This window comes from Ruditapes philippinarum, unplaced genomic scaffold (assembly GCF_026571515.1).
Source record: "Ruditapes philippinarum isolate M1 unplaced genomic scaffold, ASM2657151v2 ctg1548_1_1_1_1, whole genome shotgun sequence".
Taxonomy (NCBI): domain Eukaryota; kingdom Metazoa; phylum Mollusca; class Bivalvia; order Venerida; family Veneridae; genus Ruditapes; species Ruditapes philippinarum.
In genome coordinates this window covers 38,389-55,593 of record NW_026859508.1, presented here as the reverse complement: position 1 = coordinate 55,593, position 17,205 = coordinate 38,389, and the positions used below count along the sequence as shown (strand labels likewise).

The 17,205-nt window shown below is 32.6% G+C and overlaps 2 protein-coding genes across 2 annotated transcripts in view; one reads left to right on the top strand and one right to left on the bottom strand.

Moving 5' to 3' along the window:
- Positions 1-6,688: 6,688 nt before the first annotated feature.
- On the bottom strand, positions 6,689-12,898 carry LOC132756740 (uncharacterized). Its single transcript, XM_060747872.1, has 5 exons — positions 12,660-12,898; positions 11,526-11,671; positions 10,408-10,515; positions 9,398-9,501; positions 6,689-8,368 (listed from the first exon to the last, which is right to left on the bottom strand). Exons 1-5 carry the CDS (start codon positions 12,801-12,803, stop codon positions 8,196-8,198), a joined length of 675 nt encoding a protein of 224 aa, XP_060603855.1. The 5' UTR covers positions 12,804-12,898; the 3' UTR covers positions 6,689-8,195.
- Positions 6,695-17,205, top strand: part of LOC132756742 (trifunctional purine biosynthetic protein adenosine-3-like) — a 42,624-nt gene continuing 32,113 nt past the window's right edge. Inside the window, exon 1 of the mRNA XM_060747874.1 lies at positions 6,695-7,870. The gene's annotated coding sequence lies outside the window, so the exon portion shown is untranslated. The remainder of the gene's footprint in view (positions 7,871-17,205) is intronic.

Sequence of the window (17,205 nt, the reverse complement as noted above, 5' to 3'; positions counted from 1 at the left end):
CGAATGTCCAACTGAACATCGTATAAAGTGGATATCTATTTTTAGATAAAGCTACTCACGTGATAAATATTGAGCACATGTTGGTCTATGCATGTTGATGTCCACAAAAGAATGCCCTTCGCACGGGAAATTGACAGAAGCTGAAAAAATAATGAATTTGGAACTTAACATTTTTGATTAACAATGAATGATGAAACTTGTATTAAAATGTTTTTGCAAAACAGGAGTATCATTGTGCACAATGTTAGGAATGTTATTATTTAATAATCTTGAAGACGACAGATCCCTCCAGAGCAATGAGATCAAAGTGTCAATATGAAAATCTCAGACTAATAAGTATAATAGGGTCTATATCTTTCTCTGAGATTACAAATATGCAAAAATCCCACTCGCTTAATAAACAGTATTAAATGCTCAGTAGAAACAATGTAACACTTTTAAAGACATTTAGTAACTCACGTAGTAACAAAATAATTGATAAAATGTGTGTGTTGGGGGAGGGTCAGGCAGCACAGTATAGTCATATGGCCAGTTGCCGGCTCTACTGGTGGAGGAAGACCTCTGGTGTCAAACTGCATTATTTCAGGGACAAACGGGCACCTTGATGGAACCAAAGACGTCCCGTAAGCTAGTTGGATAACTTTCTCGCGTGAAAGAATCCGAAGAAGCTTTGCGGCTTGAACCTACAGTGGTGACAGGCAAGTAGTTTTAGTCAATTTAATTTTCAAAAATGTATGACACATTTACAATACACTTACTATTAATGTTCGATATACTTTTGTTTATCGGTGTAAAGCGGCAGTAGTTGAACATAAATGATGTGTTCAAGTTTGTAATAGTTCCGTGTATTTCTATTGGAAATGATTCCCTTGTCACGTCAAACCCATTTATGTGCGGGCATTCCGAATGATCGGGATCCTAAACGTAGTAAGAATAACAAAAGAAAATACGTTTTCAAGTCGGAAATATATGTATAAATCTAAAACATAATAAATATTGAAAAGAAAAGGCATTCTCTTGACCAAAAATGGTCTAAAATAAATTGGCATAGTACCACATAATACGATCTAAAATCTGAAAATGCATTGCAATGATGTATGAATAGTTTTTTTTAAAAAAACATTTTTGCATACTAATCTAATGCGATGAAATAAAGACTGAAAGTCCATGAAATAACAATAGAATAAGCGTATATAAGAACAGGAAAAAACATCGCTGAAAAATCTAATTTATCATATCATTATTTTATATATCAGTCTCTTGGTTAATTTTAGCAATATACTATATAGTAAGGGAACTGACTTGTAAAACAAGAAATGGCTGAGGCACGTGATCATAGGTTGTTTTGCTAGGCAACATCTCCTCCTGTATTCGCCGGCAATATATCATATGTAATGCTATAAAAAGTAATGGTAACGAATTACGGACAAAATTAGCTCAAATTCATATGAGATATTTTTTTTAAAAAATGGCCTTGTAAGTCGGTTTCCTTAGGAAAAAGGGTAGTTCACAAGCACGCGCGTTAATGTCATAACAATTACATAAGATAATAGTTATTTATCTGGTTTATATTATTATCATGTATTCCTATCATAAATTCTAACACTATAGGAGACTTTTTGAAGAAGGCCGGAAGCGTGTTATATTTCACACGTTCTTATTTCCTCCCACCGTATTTGCAAACCCGACACATTTGATCACTCAAAATCAAGATCTATTTCTTAAATAAACCTTTAAGTGTACAGTTATACTTAGAATTTAAATTCCAACACTTATAACGGAATTGATTTAATAAGAGTATAAATGTTAAAAAGAAGGAATACAGGCCTGAAAATGTTTTATCTTCTTCTATTTTGAAGTAAGGTAGATATCCATCAGCGTTGAAGTGTAAAAGAGGTGGTAAACACAATTTCATTTCGATACCATCAAAACCTGTATTTGTGTGAAAAGTAATATACGTGTTTTATATGTAGTGAGATTTGTAAAAGGCATCCGCATGTGAGCTGTTACGAAATTAAAATAAATTTAACAAAGGTAAGGGGCATATAGTTTCGGCTGACCCAATAAAATTACTTGATTGTATTTGAAATCGGGAATAAAATTCATTATGATTACTACTTATGAAATAAAAACATACCTTTTAAATAAATCTAGTAAAACAAAATGTTTATTATAAAATAAAGCGTATATTTCAAAAATGAATGTTTAGCAAATTAAAAAAGAAATATATTGAGAATTTAAATTTACCTGTCGGACATCCTTTGTCAGTCCCCAAAACACCATATGATCCATGCGGCCAAGTTGTATTTATTCCTTGAAAAATCCCATCTGATTTGTAACAAAAATTGAGCTGAAGCGTATATTGGCTGAATGGTCCTAAGATATTTGTTTCTTCCGTTGACCGATTACTGTGCCCTCGACTATGTTCAGAACAATATTGTAAATAAAATGTTTCGCTAAAGGGGGAAGATGTTGTAAGATTTATATATCCGGTTTCCCATGATTGTGTTTCGTCGTCAGCACATCCCTCGTTTGACATGGGTAAGACAAATGGTGCCGAGAAAACTTCGGTGTCTTGAATTTCTATAAGAACGGGTGATATATTGATCTAATCAGCGAAACAAAAGTCATGGTACAGTATAATATCTTAAAGTATAAAAAATCTGGGAAAGATGTGACTCCTCGGATACAATGAAATCAACAACATTACATGAAAATTGCAGACTCGATTTTATTAAGTCTGTGCATGAAAGATAATGTATTGTGTAGGATCTCGCATGCCCCCTAGCACCGGCTTATGTTTGTCATTAGGAACAGAACAGAACATATCTAAATTTCTTAATACCTCTTGAATAACTAGCTTTAAATTTCGATATAACTTGTCAAGTGTGTATGAATTGCGATGAAAATAAAAATTAACAATATTTTAGTCATTTACATTAGACATTGTGACGATCACAATTATTTCATTTCATAATTATTTCTCATGAATTACGAAAATACAGCCTCTATAAATGTAGCAAGTTATGAGATGATTAAAGACATAATATTTGCTTAAAAAATGTATACTTATGAATTTGATAAATCTTTAATCTGGAAATTATGAATAATAAACTAAATGACTTTATATTATATCAAAAAATATGTTCAAACCCATTGCGTTTTCTGCGACAACAGCCAATAGTATCATGGACATCGCAAGCGAGCTCGCCATCCTTACAAGAATTCCTGTCTGGAATATATATATGATCAGTTCATTCAAAACAATCGCTCTTCTAACCTTCCAACATTTTGTCTTGTTCAGAAAAAATGACGTTTATATACATGTACATTTTTTTTATCAAGAATATACAAGCACATACAAATATTCCATTTTTGAGCATTTTTTAATTAGATCTTGAAACACAATTTAAAATAATGATAACAAACAACATACTTTTGCGATGATAAAATGTTAAAAATGCAGTTTATTAATACGTAAAGCTTTTGCGACGTGTTTATAAAATTGTTATTACATTACCAAAAAAAAAAAAAAAAATGAAATATTTTATTTTTTTTAATTTCATGTATTTTTAAAAAACACTAATACTTTTTTAAAAATTTTAACGAGTACTCACTGAAAACTGCGAAACAACTATCATAAAGATGTTATGAAGCCGATTTGCATCGGTATTTGAGAAGTGCCTTTACTCTTACTTTATATACATATACATTAATTAGGCACATGTGGTGTCTCTTGGCACTTCTTTGTAGTTTTTACGCCTCAGCTAATTAATAGAATATGAGCCGCGTCGCGACAAAACCAACATAGTGCGTTTGCGACTAGCATGGATCCAGACCAGCCTATTCGCTATCAATTTCTCTACTTGTATTGGGTTGGTATAAGCGAACAGCATGGATCCTGATCAGACTGCGCGGATGCGCAGGCTGGTCTGGATCCATGCTGGTCGCAAACGCATTATGTTGGTTTTGTCGTGACGCGGCTCATATCATATCATTCTTGAATTTGATTCGCAATCACACTTTTTTCAATCAAAAGGTTAACATCTACGTACTTAGTGAAAAATGGACAGAGCAATGACTTTAGTCAATTGAGGAGATCTACTTACTCCCGATTTTTAGACTCAAGATTTTACTATCTATATGAAATTTAGATGAAAATTTCTAAAAGAAAGCATTATGACTATGATATTATGATTAAATATATGGCTCGCAAGTATTTTTATTGGACCGCTGCATGCTGTCGGATTGACAGTAAATTTTAAGTGTATGTACGTTTATCCCATATTGTTCGCATAGACTGAGGGAATAGAAAATTACACTTTACAAAAAATCATTTCAATCATGAAAAAAGATAAAAAAAAGTGTTCAACTGTTAAGTGTGTTGTGACAGGGCAAATGGTACAAGAGTCATATACATGTAGGTACATGAAACACAAATGCCATGGTTGAACTTAGTAGTTAATTTTCATATATTGGTACATAATAGCAATTTATGATACACTAGCCAATCCTGTTATAACACAGTTTGGTCCTGTCCGAACTTGCTTCTCACAAGACTTGTGACGTGAATGGGGTCCGTGGTGATTGTGTCTGAAATGGTGGATGGAACCATACAAATAGTAACTGTTGCCCTAATATACGAGGGTTGTCCAAAAAAATCGTGCACTGCAGTTATTGTCGAGAGATTTATTAATAAAAACAAACAAATTATATATCACTTGAAAGAGGAATCTGTCTCAAATAAGAAAACAAAAGAAAAAGTCGAGTAACCGGCGTGTCGTATAAAAGAATGGTCATTGAGTTACCTTAGTAACGTAATACCGGCGCACGACAAAAAATTGGGTTAGTTCATTACTGTAATTGTATAAATTGTTTGTTGCTTGTAAAGTGGTATTTGCTATTTATGTTATAATTTGTTTTACTGTCAATAGAGGAATGATTGATGCAAAGTATTGTGTAGTTTTTATTGTTTTTATGCAACGTACATATAGCGTATTCCACCAGTGCAGGAATATGTTGGATAACCCTCGTCACATGCGCCGGCATTACGGACGGACGTCTTCCTGACCGGTTGTCATCGTCTACCGACTCTCTTTCTCTTCCAAAGACCGTTTGTGCCATTTAAAAATCAGCCTTCGTGACACTGAACTTGTCCTGCTTGCCCTTTTAAGTTCTTTGTAGGTATATATTGGTGTTTTACCAATATCTGCACCAAATTTAATGATCGTCCGTATTTCGGACGTTTAGCGACTGACTTTTTCACGTAATTACAGTATTGACGACCACACAGAAATGTCTGTTTACGACTGTTACAATAAAGCAAATGACTCCATATTTTCTAGAAACTTTAGGAATACGCACACACACTTTTCCCTGAATTTTAACGTTAATATGTAGTGTTTAAAGAATACCGTGATGTATCAAAGCAATGAACTAACCCAATTTTTGTCGTGCGCCGGTATTACGTTACCAAGGTAACTGTATGACGATTCGTTTCCAGGACATGTCGGTTACATGTTTTTTTCTTTTGTTTTCTTATTTAAGATATATCTCCCCTTCAAGTGATATATAATTAATGTTTTTCTATCAATAACTCACACGACAATAACTGCAGTGCACGAATTTTTTGGACAACCCTCGTACCAGTCTAATCGTGCGGCCAGCTCAATAGTTAGAGCGTTGGACTGTAAGTCGGGCAACCTGGCTTCGATTCTGGATACATTTTTTGTTGTGATTGATCATGAAATTCTTTTCTACGGTCCTTTGCACTGTTCCTCTGCTCTGGCATGTACTAAAGTAATATTGTCTTGCTAAAGTGATGACAACTAGCACTGCTTGACAGCCTGGCCAGGAAAGATTCTGTGGATGTACTGACTGCAATCAGTCTGGTAAATTCAATTAATGTGTGTTACTATCTTGATTAGGAGGGTAAACTACCAATACCAAATACTCAAGTATACCAATCTATAATAACCTGGTTTCTCGGTTTTCTAAGAATTTGACCTCGGACTGTTTTACTTTAGTAGATTTACAAACGATCTTGCTTAAGTACGATGCTTCAATATTACAGACACTATTGTTTAAGTTCTTATACCGTAGGGAAATTTAATGACTGCATGATTGGGTAATCTTAAGCTTTCACATAATTGGTTGTTTTGTATTTGTATTTAATGCGAAGACCGATCACTAGTGCTCCATGACGATGGCTTTAGCGTTCTTTATATACGTGTTTGAGAATTTTATTCATTCTCAAACGAAGTTACAAATTTGCGATTTCATAAGGAAGCCACGTATCATGTAAAATGTTCGGCAGAATAAAATCATTCCAATACATCGATGAAGCTGGGACAAAGTATGTTATTGTCCATCCGGTTAGCGCAATAGATAGAGCGTTGGACTTTGAATCGGGCGCTCCGGGTTCGATTTCCGGACAGTGCAGGTCACTTTTGTGGTGATTGGTCATGAAAATCCATGTACCTCTGCTATGGTATGAACAGAAGATACATGTTCCTTGTGAAAGTGAAGGCAAGTAGTACTGGTAAACTGCTTGACAGTCTGCCCAGGAACAATGCTTTGGCAGAACTAAACTCTGATGAATTCAATGTGGCTTACTGTCGTGACCAGGAGTGAAAACTACCAACACCAACTTTCAAGAAAGTTTCAAAGAATACAAAATCGGTGTGAATATCCTTTTATACATTTATTTCTCAGTAGACATATATGAACAGAGTAAAAATCCTAGAAACTATAACTGATAAAAAAAGAAACAACTAAATTAAACAACATTTCAATATCAAAATAAAGGGTCTTATTACAGTGATATAGGTAAAAAATGTAACAAACATATCTACAAGAACAATAGTTTTTAGATTGCAGCTTATAACATAAAACAAACACAGCTTTCAAACATTAACCCAAACATTAACTGATTAAGTACTTACTTATAAAATTGTAAATAAAATGTTCATTTTTGTACAGTAAGGCACTTTACAACATGTACAAGTTAATGCAGTTAATAAATGAGCTGGTCATGACAAAACCAACATAATGGGTTTGCGACCAGCATACATCCAGACCAGCCTGCGCATCCAAGCAGTCTGATCAGGATCCATGCTGTTCGCTTTCAAACTCTAAAAAGTAGAGAAACTGATAGCGAACAGCATGGATCCTGATCAGACTGCGCGGATGCGCAGGCTGGGATGGATCCATGCTGGTCGCAAACCCATTATGTTGGTTTTGTCATGACGCAGCTCAAATAATCTATGACTAAACTAGGGTATTTTTAACACTGACTTGTCTATCTTATAGAAACAGTCTGTCGTAACTTTCAGAGCTTTTGAAGATAGTAAACAGTATAAAGTTTAGTCAGATACCATAGATGTGCAGTTTGACCCTGGAATCCAAACTGTTTTGCAAAGTCTTTGCAATGTCAATTTCAACATTACAACAAACTTAATACAAAACTTTCATAGAAGACTTTAAGTTACTGACAGGATAAAAAAAGACTTTTATTACATTTGTTTCAGAAATTAACATTATGCAAGGTAATGATTAATCACTTTTCAATTTAATTACCATAAAATTAATAAAAAATATTTCATAAAAGCCTATTATTGTACGTAAAATCTCTTGTCCTTTTAAACTAGATTATATATACATGTGTATATTTATTATCTATATATAACATTTACGCAGTTTGGCAAACATTCTGCTTTTCTTTCATCAATATGAAATCTTCAAAATACCAAATATTCAACACTTTATCTTATAACAATATGCCAACATTGTCAACAAAAGTTCTAATACCAAACAACATTTCATTGAAATTCTGCTTTTTACATTTTTTCAAGGATAATTAAAACAAAATGTAAGTGAAACTTATTTTCTTCTTACCAATTTGAAATTAAGTGACATTTTATCAATTCAATAGATTTTACCAAAGAAAACATACATGAATTTAAATAAACAATACAAATGTACATTATTTTATCATAACATATAATTTTTCTACTCATTGTACATACATTGATATCTTTTTCCCTTTCCTGACTAAACAAATTGATTTAATTTTTTAATTTTACATTAAAATATATTCTATTATAAAAGGAATAAAAAATCTTTATCTATCACACATTAAGCCAGAAATTATCACTTTTTCATAATACTCCTTTCTATGCTTGTTTTTTTTTTGTCTAAAACAGATTAGTTTGTAACATTATTCGAATGAATTCAGATTGGTCAACGTGTCCATCTCCGTTTATATCGGCCTCCTCCATCATTTCCTCCAGCTCTCGTTCTGTAAATCGTATCCCGGCTTCTTCACATGACTTCTGTAAATCCCCCAATGTTATGGACCCTTTCTTTGCTAAAAAGAAAAATAAAAACTCCAGTATATCAAGTTTTAGAATACATGGACATGTTTTTATTTTTTATTTATATATTCCAGTGTTAATTCAAGTATGCATGGCAAAATGATGCACTTCAAATATTCAACATTATTTTGTTTTTTTTAAATGATTTTATAGCCAAATCCATCTTTACATTTATAACTAGTTAGCATTCAATAGGCATGAGCCACATTTTAAGCTTACTAATTATTGAGTTTTTACATTTATAACTTGCTCTTAATCTGTCCGCAAACTCGTGGGTATCTATAGGCATAATAACTGCTGAATCCACCTTTAAATCTGGACAAAAACCAGTAAAAAAATTTTCCAAGGAAAGCTTCAAAATATGTGGTGACTCAGTTCTAGCAAACAATGCAGACCAAGATCATGTAGCATTTTTTGCCATCTAAAGCTTAATGTTAACAACTAAGTCTATCATGCATTTATATTATTTTTATTTTTTATGTATTCATTTTTTTTGGAGGGAAGGTGTGTGTGTGTGTGTGGGGGGGGGGGGCTATGATTCTAAGTGACATCACATACATACTTTTAAGTTTGATTTTTATTGGCTTGCCATGTATCCATGTATTTCTTTTGGTATGAGGGGCAACCTACCTTCATCAGTTAGCTTGATAGCTGAAGGAATCCCCATGAGATATCAACCCACAGCATTAATGGTTAGTTGATTTTTTTATTTTAACCACTTAGCCGAATGATAATACTAGTATCATTATGTCAATTATATTCAGACCTCTTTATCATTAAATGTTACAACATAATTAACCCTCAGCTTGCTGGATTCTACACATGTGACCAGTGGCCTACTCGATCATAGACTTCCCAGTCTGCTATTCAGTTAGTACATATTTTGAAATTTCCCCTAAAAATGATGAATGGTTGTGTCCAGATTGAAAAATGGACCAGCCCATTAAAGATATTTAAAATGGAATGGGTAAAATAACACATGATATTTAAATAATGAAATAGATATGTTACTGTTTACATACTATGATCAAACATTGAGAATCCCTTTAATATTTCATCATACATGTCTCGTGAATCACCTTGTCTGTCTATCACAGTCTCTAAATATTCATTGAAATCTAACATTCTGAAATAAAAGCATCCAAAACAGTGTATAATTGAAAACCATTGCCTTAAATTATTGTTCCAAACTATCTCAGTAATACTATTCAATATTTTTTAAAACATTAAAGTCATTGTTGACTTAATGAAAAACTTAAAATAAAGAAACTGTCATTAATACAGTTTTTTCATACTGTCATTTCTGAAACACTGATATAAAGACTTCACAAAAAATATTTCAAGTTTGCTGGTTTCTTTTTTAAAATTTGATTTACTTGAGTGATGTTTTTTTGGGGATGTGTCATCACCTTTTGCAAAACTTTATTATTTTCAGACTCAGAGCCAGAATATATAAAGAATTAGTATGTCAAGTACCTCTGATACTAATATACTGTTGACATGACTGGATTTTATTAGACTAAAAATTCATGAAGTCCGGAAGTGCCATGAGTGATTGATATAAGTAAAATTCATGAAAACGAAATACATGTCCAGTTAAAGTTTTTTCTTACAATGATTCTTCTTCAAATTTAAACTAAATAAACTAACGTAACATACTACTGTTGGCAACCAGACACTAGCAATGACAATCATATTTATTACAGGTTTTTGGGATTGTCATACACATACTTAATTTAGTAACATAAGAGAATAAAGCTTTAGATTCTTTGAATATATTATACCAGAGAACTGGCACTTGAAAGTTAATTCAAAACATATCTTAAAATGAAAAATGATTAAATGATAGTTTTATATAATAGCCGGCGGAATATCATTATATAGGTATTAAACAGCGGTGGCATACTACTTATAACTATCACTTACAATCAAGGGCAAAAACAAATTCTTGGGGTACATGCTCCTAAACCCCATGGAAATTGACCTACACAAACATATAGACCAATATACAGCCCTGTAAAGCAGAACTTACCCAACACCTTTCAGACTGCCATCAGTAGCTAGCTGTTTGGCCTCTTCTCTGGACACCTTAAATCCGAGAGATTTCATTGCACGTCTTAATTCTGGCGGAGCCAAAAATCTGGCAAGTAGTAAAAGAATAAGATTAATGCACTTTGAGTTCATTTATGATAATATAATAATGAAGGTAATATAAAATATACAAAAGTCTATGGACATTATTGTACTTTTTCTTTAAAAAAAACCCAGTTGTAATGTGTTACAATAAAAGAATAAAAAAGTTTAGTATATCAACTTCATTAGTATATCAACTTCATTGCAGTTCATATGCCACTTTATTAAGGACACTTTAATGTATAGTAATAAATATAGTTTAGAATTTTATGACTCTTCAATTTTTAAAGATATTTGCTATGAAACAAATGATGCAATTATTCCACCCGACAAATTGATAAAAGTAATATTTCAAATGTACTTAAATATGGAAATATACTTGATCATCTTCGGTGACCCACAATTTATATTTCATACATAGTCTGGTCATATTACATTACATATATAGTGTTACCCATGGTTTATATTTTTTACAATACTACATTATAAGTACAATATATACTACATTATTTATAATATACATGTAGTATGTACAGAATATAAACCGTAAATCACAATCAAGAAAAGATGACATTCAGTTAAACATTATTCTGGCTATTGTGTTACTTCCCTTTACTTACTACTATACTTGTAACTTGCCATGTAGTAATAATAGAGTAATTGCCTGTGACTCTCACCAACATTCTTCCACAAGAACATGTGTTAAATATCCACAATAAAATAACAGACACAGGGTTTTCATTATTAACAAATTGGCGATCCAAACCATCAGATCAAATGCTGCTAAAATCAATTGTATTTTCATTCTGCATACATGTATTAAATTAAATGTATCACCATTGACCATTGGCAAAATGGGTTGTTTTCCTTGGAGCATCTGTTGCCTCAGATAAAAATGAAAAGCCTGCAGACATAGAATCATGATGCCTTCCGTAACATTATAACCAATGTATCCATGTATTTGGTTATACATCAAACCGAAATGAAATTGAACTCATTGATTTGAATGACACATACCCATCATTATTAATATCAAACAGCTCAAATACAACTCTCAGATCTCGGATTTCCTGGGGTGTCAAATTGTCCAATATTCTTGTTGATACTTTCACACCATGTATTTCTTTCTCATCAACCGGATGTGAAGTCAGGAGTTTGACTAACTGAAAGACAAACAATCAGTCAAATATCTAGCAAATTGTTATCATGTTAACTTGATGAACTGAAAAATTAACAAAACTTTTAAGTCAAAAAATTATTTGAGTATTTTTAAACTTGCTTGTAGTGACAAATGTACTGAAAAAACATTTATCCATTGCAAAATTTTTTATTTTGAATTGACATTTTAAGTTTATGTTATCATTTTTTCAAAGCAAAACCAAAAATATTTTTTATGCTATAAAAATCATGTATGCAAAATATAAAAACTAATGGACCATTTTTGGAAAGTACTTGATTAAACAGTCCAAATTTCTTGTCATATAATTTGGAAGGGTTCAACACCCTTTGCACCCCTCAGATGCTTAGACACCCTGTATGGAAATGAGAATAGTCCTACTAATTCTTCTTAAGATATATATACACCTATGATTTTAATATGTCAACTTTGACCTGGACCATGTTATTTGCAGAGCATACTCTAAACATCTAATTTTTTGTATTACAATGAAAAAAGCTGGTGATATATTTTAATACAGAATATATTTCAGTTTGACTGAGTGCATGCATCTGACATACTCTCGCATCAGATCCTAGAACCTGCCATTAACAGATTTATAAGCAATGAGTGTAAAATTTCTAGCTCCAAGTAAAAAGGCTTGCACTAGGCGCAGTTTGAACAAATGATTTCTGTTGTTACACTTTTTTACGCATCTATTTTAAAATAATATTCACCACATACATAGTTGCTTTTCATTATTATTTTGTTAATTAAATATATGTCAGTATATCCTACTACACCAATCATCTTTATATGTACTTTAATGTATATAATGTATAAATGTATTAGGAGTGACCTTATGATATGAAATCTGCTATATATAGGGATGGGGGCACAACAATATATTGATGCCAATTTTAGACGACAGCTCAAAGGAAATAATGATAAATTGAATGATGAAAGAACAATAAACAACAAGTTTTACAACGCACTTGTTCTCCCGGTTTGGGAGGTGGAGGAACATATGACGGAGCCATGGGATCCACTGGACCTGGTGTAGAATCTGCTGATGACTTCTTCCCCGATTTCTTCTTCCCTTTCTTGCCCTTTTTCCCCTTTCCTTTCTTTTTCGGCATGTTTCTTTTCTAATTGCAAACACCTGCTCAAGAAAAACAATTAGCCGCCATTTTGACGCTTCTTTGTTGTTAGATGACGTCAGACAGAATTAAACGTTTTGATTGGCCAAAAATATGAAATTGGTGCGTTAAATAAGCACGTTGTGAGATTTACAAAGAACCAAACTCACGTAGTGTAAATATTACGGTGTTTGCTGCACGTGAATTGTGCATTGTAAAAAAACAAGGCAGGTAATTGTTAAAGGTATGACATGATTTTAAGAGTCTTCGCGAACTATTTTAAGGAAATTTGTTTTTTTAATTGCCCTTCTGTTATGATTAATTTAAAGCTGAAGTAAATAAGATATTGGTTGTTGAAATAATTCAACATTTTATGTTTCACGTGCAGCACAGATCACTTCCGCCTGTGAAACTGTTTTATACAGCATAATACTGTTACACCAGTCATTTGTATCCACTCAATTCCATATTGGGATTTAAGAGTTGAATTTAAGATCAGCAAACGCCCAGTGAAGGCCTAAACCTGCAGGCTCATTCTGTTTTTGTAACTAATAATATGAAAAAGGCAAAGCCTCAAAGCGAGCTTGATGTACTTTTTACGTGAAATAGTATGAAATAATCGCTCATTTTTATTTCAAATGCAGTAACGAGTGCGTGTGAAGTCACACGTACTGTGTTAAATATGGCTCCGCCCCTGTCGTGAAATGAGTAACTGGGATGTACTATAACTATGTTCCAGTGAATAACGAGTATAAAACTTTGTTTATTTTATTTCACTCTATAATTTTTCAAGCGAAATAAAGATTATTACAAGTGAAATAAATGTAAAACTTAAAACGTTTGCGACATTAAAATAGCGTACTTGATTTGTTTGTTTTTCACGTGCTGTTTGGCGCTACATTGTGACGTCACGTAAACAATACTTTAAACGTCTGTACAGCGTTAATGACTGAATAAAAGATATTGGTGTTCGGATCCATTTTCTTAGTTAGACCATTTTCTTTCATTCTAGATAGTTTTCACAACAAAATTTGACAAAAAATTGTTTTTATTTATCAGATTTTCAAACAAAATGGCGTCTTCGATTTTCATTTTTTATACACAGCTTCCGTTATTCTGGTTCCCTGTCCAATTATGGTTCCCATAGACGTGCGCGGGTGACCAGTCTACACATCCGTTTTCAGTCAGAATTCCTCAGTTTTTATCGTTATCTTTCAAGTCGAAAGGTTGCGATGTGTCAAATTCGTTACTTTAGACGAAAGTTTTCAAAACCATCACTTAGCAGGTACTCGCGTTACCGTAAAGCTCGCTTTGCGAGCAGGCCCTTTGGGCCAGCTCGTCGAGCTCGCTATGAAACAGGCAAAGCCTCAAAGCAAGCCGTGAAATTGTATAAAATAATAGTTTTTATTTTACATTTTCTATTTTAAAACTGTCATTCGGTATTTCATACGCTGTTTCCATTTATTCTGGTTCCCTGTCCTATTATGGTTCCTTTGAAAGTGCGCAGGAGGACACCTGAGTCTACGCATTCGTTTTCAATCAGAATTCCTCTTTTTTTGTTGTTATCTTGTAATTCCAAACGTTGCGATGTGTCATTTCAGTATATCCTACGAAAGTTTTCAAACCATCACTATTTAGCAAGTACTCTCGTAACCGTAAAGCTCGCTTTGCAAGCAGGCCCTTCGGGCCAGCACCTCGTTGAGCTCGCTATTAAAGTTTATATTAATGAGTGACTGGGTCCAGAGCTCCAGATAGGGTGTGTAACAGCTAAAAATACTTAAAGAAAATCCAAAATAAGCACCAGTTTCAGAATTCTTGCTTCACTGTCACTGTCAGTTTCGGTATGCTTGAATGTTAAAACTTGTGCGTTTTATTGTTTGATATTTCAAAAGGAGATGTTTTCAAATTAATCTGTTAAAAATACAATATATTTAACCTTTATTGAATGGAAAACTTAAAAAAAACTGCTGTCAACAACGTCATTGTGTGTTGAAAATGAAAGTAGGAGGAAGTGAGATATATACAAGTATACTAAGAATATTTACAAAGGATGGTGTTCTGAAATTATTGATGAAATTAATGTGGCAGGTAATCATCATAGGAGTTGACCTAATACTAGGTTTGTTTAGACAGACATTATTTTGATATAGTTTTATAAGAAGAATCCCAGTCAGTCTGATTTATTCAGTGGTATACCTACCGATATGACAATACGCACAGGCATATAAAAAGAACAGTTTCGAAAAAAAAAAATTTCAAAAATGAAATCAATAATTTCGGCGTGAATATGTCAACATATTGAATTTCGTAGCTACTAATTGATTTGATTCTATAGGTATGCTTAGGATATTACTTAATTCGAATTTGTGTTACCTATTTTGATAATATGTATACAATCAAAGGTTATGAGAGAGGGAGTAAGCACATATAATCAACTGAATTATAATACTTGGGTATCTAAAACATTTTGGAGATGATTATATCATTGTTTCAGTCTGAATCCGAATAACGAAAGTTATTAAGGAGTTATGGTTTGAATATCTTAAGATTCCTTTGCGATTCTATTAAGGATGATACTTTTTAAACTTAGAAAACAAAATGTTCAGCTTTTCTACAGAGCCTCGGAGGGATATACACAATGCAAAAATATGATTGGAAATTTCTCTTTTATTTAAGATAGAGTTATGCTTTGAATAATCAATGTTATAATGGTTATAAACCTCGTAAAAACCAAATTAATGATAAGAAAATGTCCAATTTATTACACTCACATTTCCTGCAAAAAATTAATGAAAACTGAACATTTATTTCATTTGTTTTACATTTATATGCAAAATTATGTCTTGCCTGCAACTTGGCGTATGTTGCACAATGGAAGCGATGTGACCATATGAAATTCATTTTTATATTTTACCTTGTAGTTTTAAGTCAGTTTATTATTTATATGTTAGTAACATTCATTCATCTTATACTCATTTCAAATTGTGTAGAATAGTTTTGGCCCTATGAGCGAACCATTGAACACGTCTATGGTCACAAACTATACACAACTTTTGTTCATTTGACCGTAAAAGAGAATATTTACAAACTATATCACTAAAGGAATTTATTTTTACTGTCTTATTTAATTGAGTATAGAAATATATTGCATACTTTTGAAAACAATGACACATATTCTTTATTATACGTAGTATCATCTATACATATAAAACATAGATAAATATACAAAGGGAGCGATGTATAGCCATAATTATAATACACATCATGTCCCAGTCTTTTATTTTCACTGACTTTAGATGACAAGTTACGGTGAGTTTGTTTATACCAAATTGCTATATATATGTTGGAGGCATTTAACTTTGTTATGAAATAACTTAAATATTCCAATTGAAAATTGAAAGAGTAGAGCTGAGCAAAAAAACTGTTGAAGCAATAATTATTTTCTTCATTGACATACAGTACGCTCAGCGCGGCTTTTTCAAAACCCGCGTGACCCCGCGGATGAGGTTTACCGCGGACGAAAATTTGCTCAGATATTGTCCGCGTGACCCCGCGGACGGAAAATTTTCACCACCGCGGACATTAATCGGTGGCTGAAACCGTTTCCCCCGCGGAACGCAGTGGTAAATTGCGGAGGAACGCGGCGGTCAAACACCGGTCAACGCGGTGGAAACCTTAAATTTTAAAAATTAATTACTGTATTTAAACATCAGTATACATGTATGTACGTACATGTACTGTAACATGTACTGTACATATACATGTAACTATATGTAAAATGTGTTTGTTTTCTTTCTTTTTTGTTGTAATAAAAGTACATGTACAAATGCAGTGTTTTTCTTGTTCATGTTGGGTAATGTATAATATGTCTTCGACATCAAGATAAATCATTGTCGTCGCAACTTCATGGTAGTGAGAAACTTGAAGTCAAATAATGAAAAATTCGGCATATGACATTTATGAAAAAGATACTACAACAATTTATATGCCAGCTTTTGTTTCTTATTTAAAAACTTTGAAAACGTGACCCTCAACAATTTTATTCAGGCAATATTCCAGGACGTCTCTTTCAATTGTTAGATGCGTTCTACTGTTTCTGTTTATTTGCATGTTGATCATAAAGTCTTATATTTTATTTGGAACATTAAAAGAAAGCGTTTATTTCACCAAAATATACATTAAATGATATTCTTGATTTATCTAATTACAGGTGTGTATGTTTTGAAGTTTGTATCAACTGTTGAAGTTTATTTTCATTTTTGTTTTAGTAGTTTGTTTGCTTGTTCTTTTTTATTTTTTTATAGATATTTTTTGCAGAATTTTGTTAAACTTGTATTCACACTCATCGACCTCTTACAGGACATGTACTGTAGCGTCAGTCATCATTGAGAAAACAGCACAA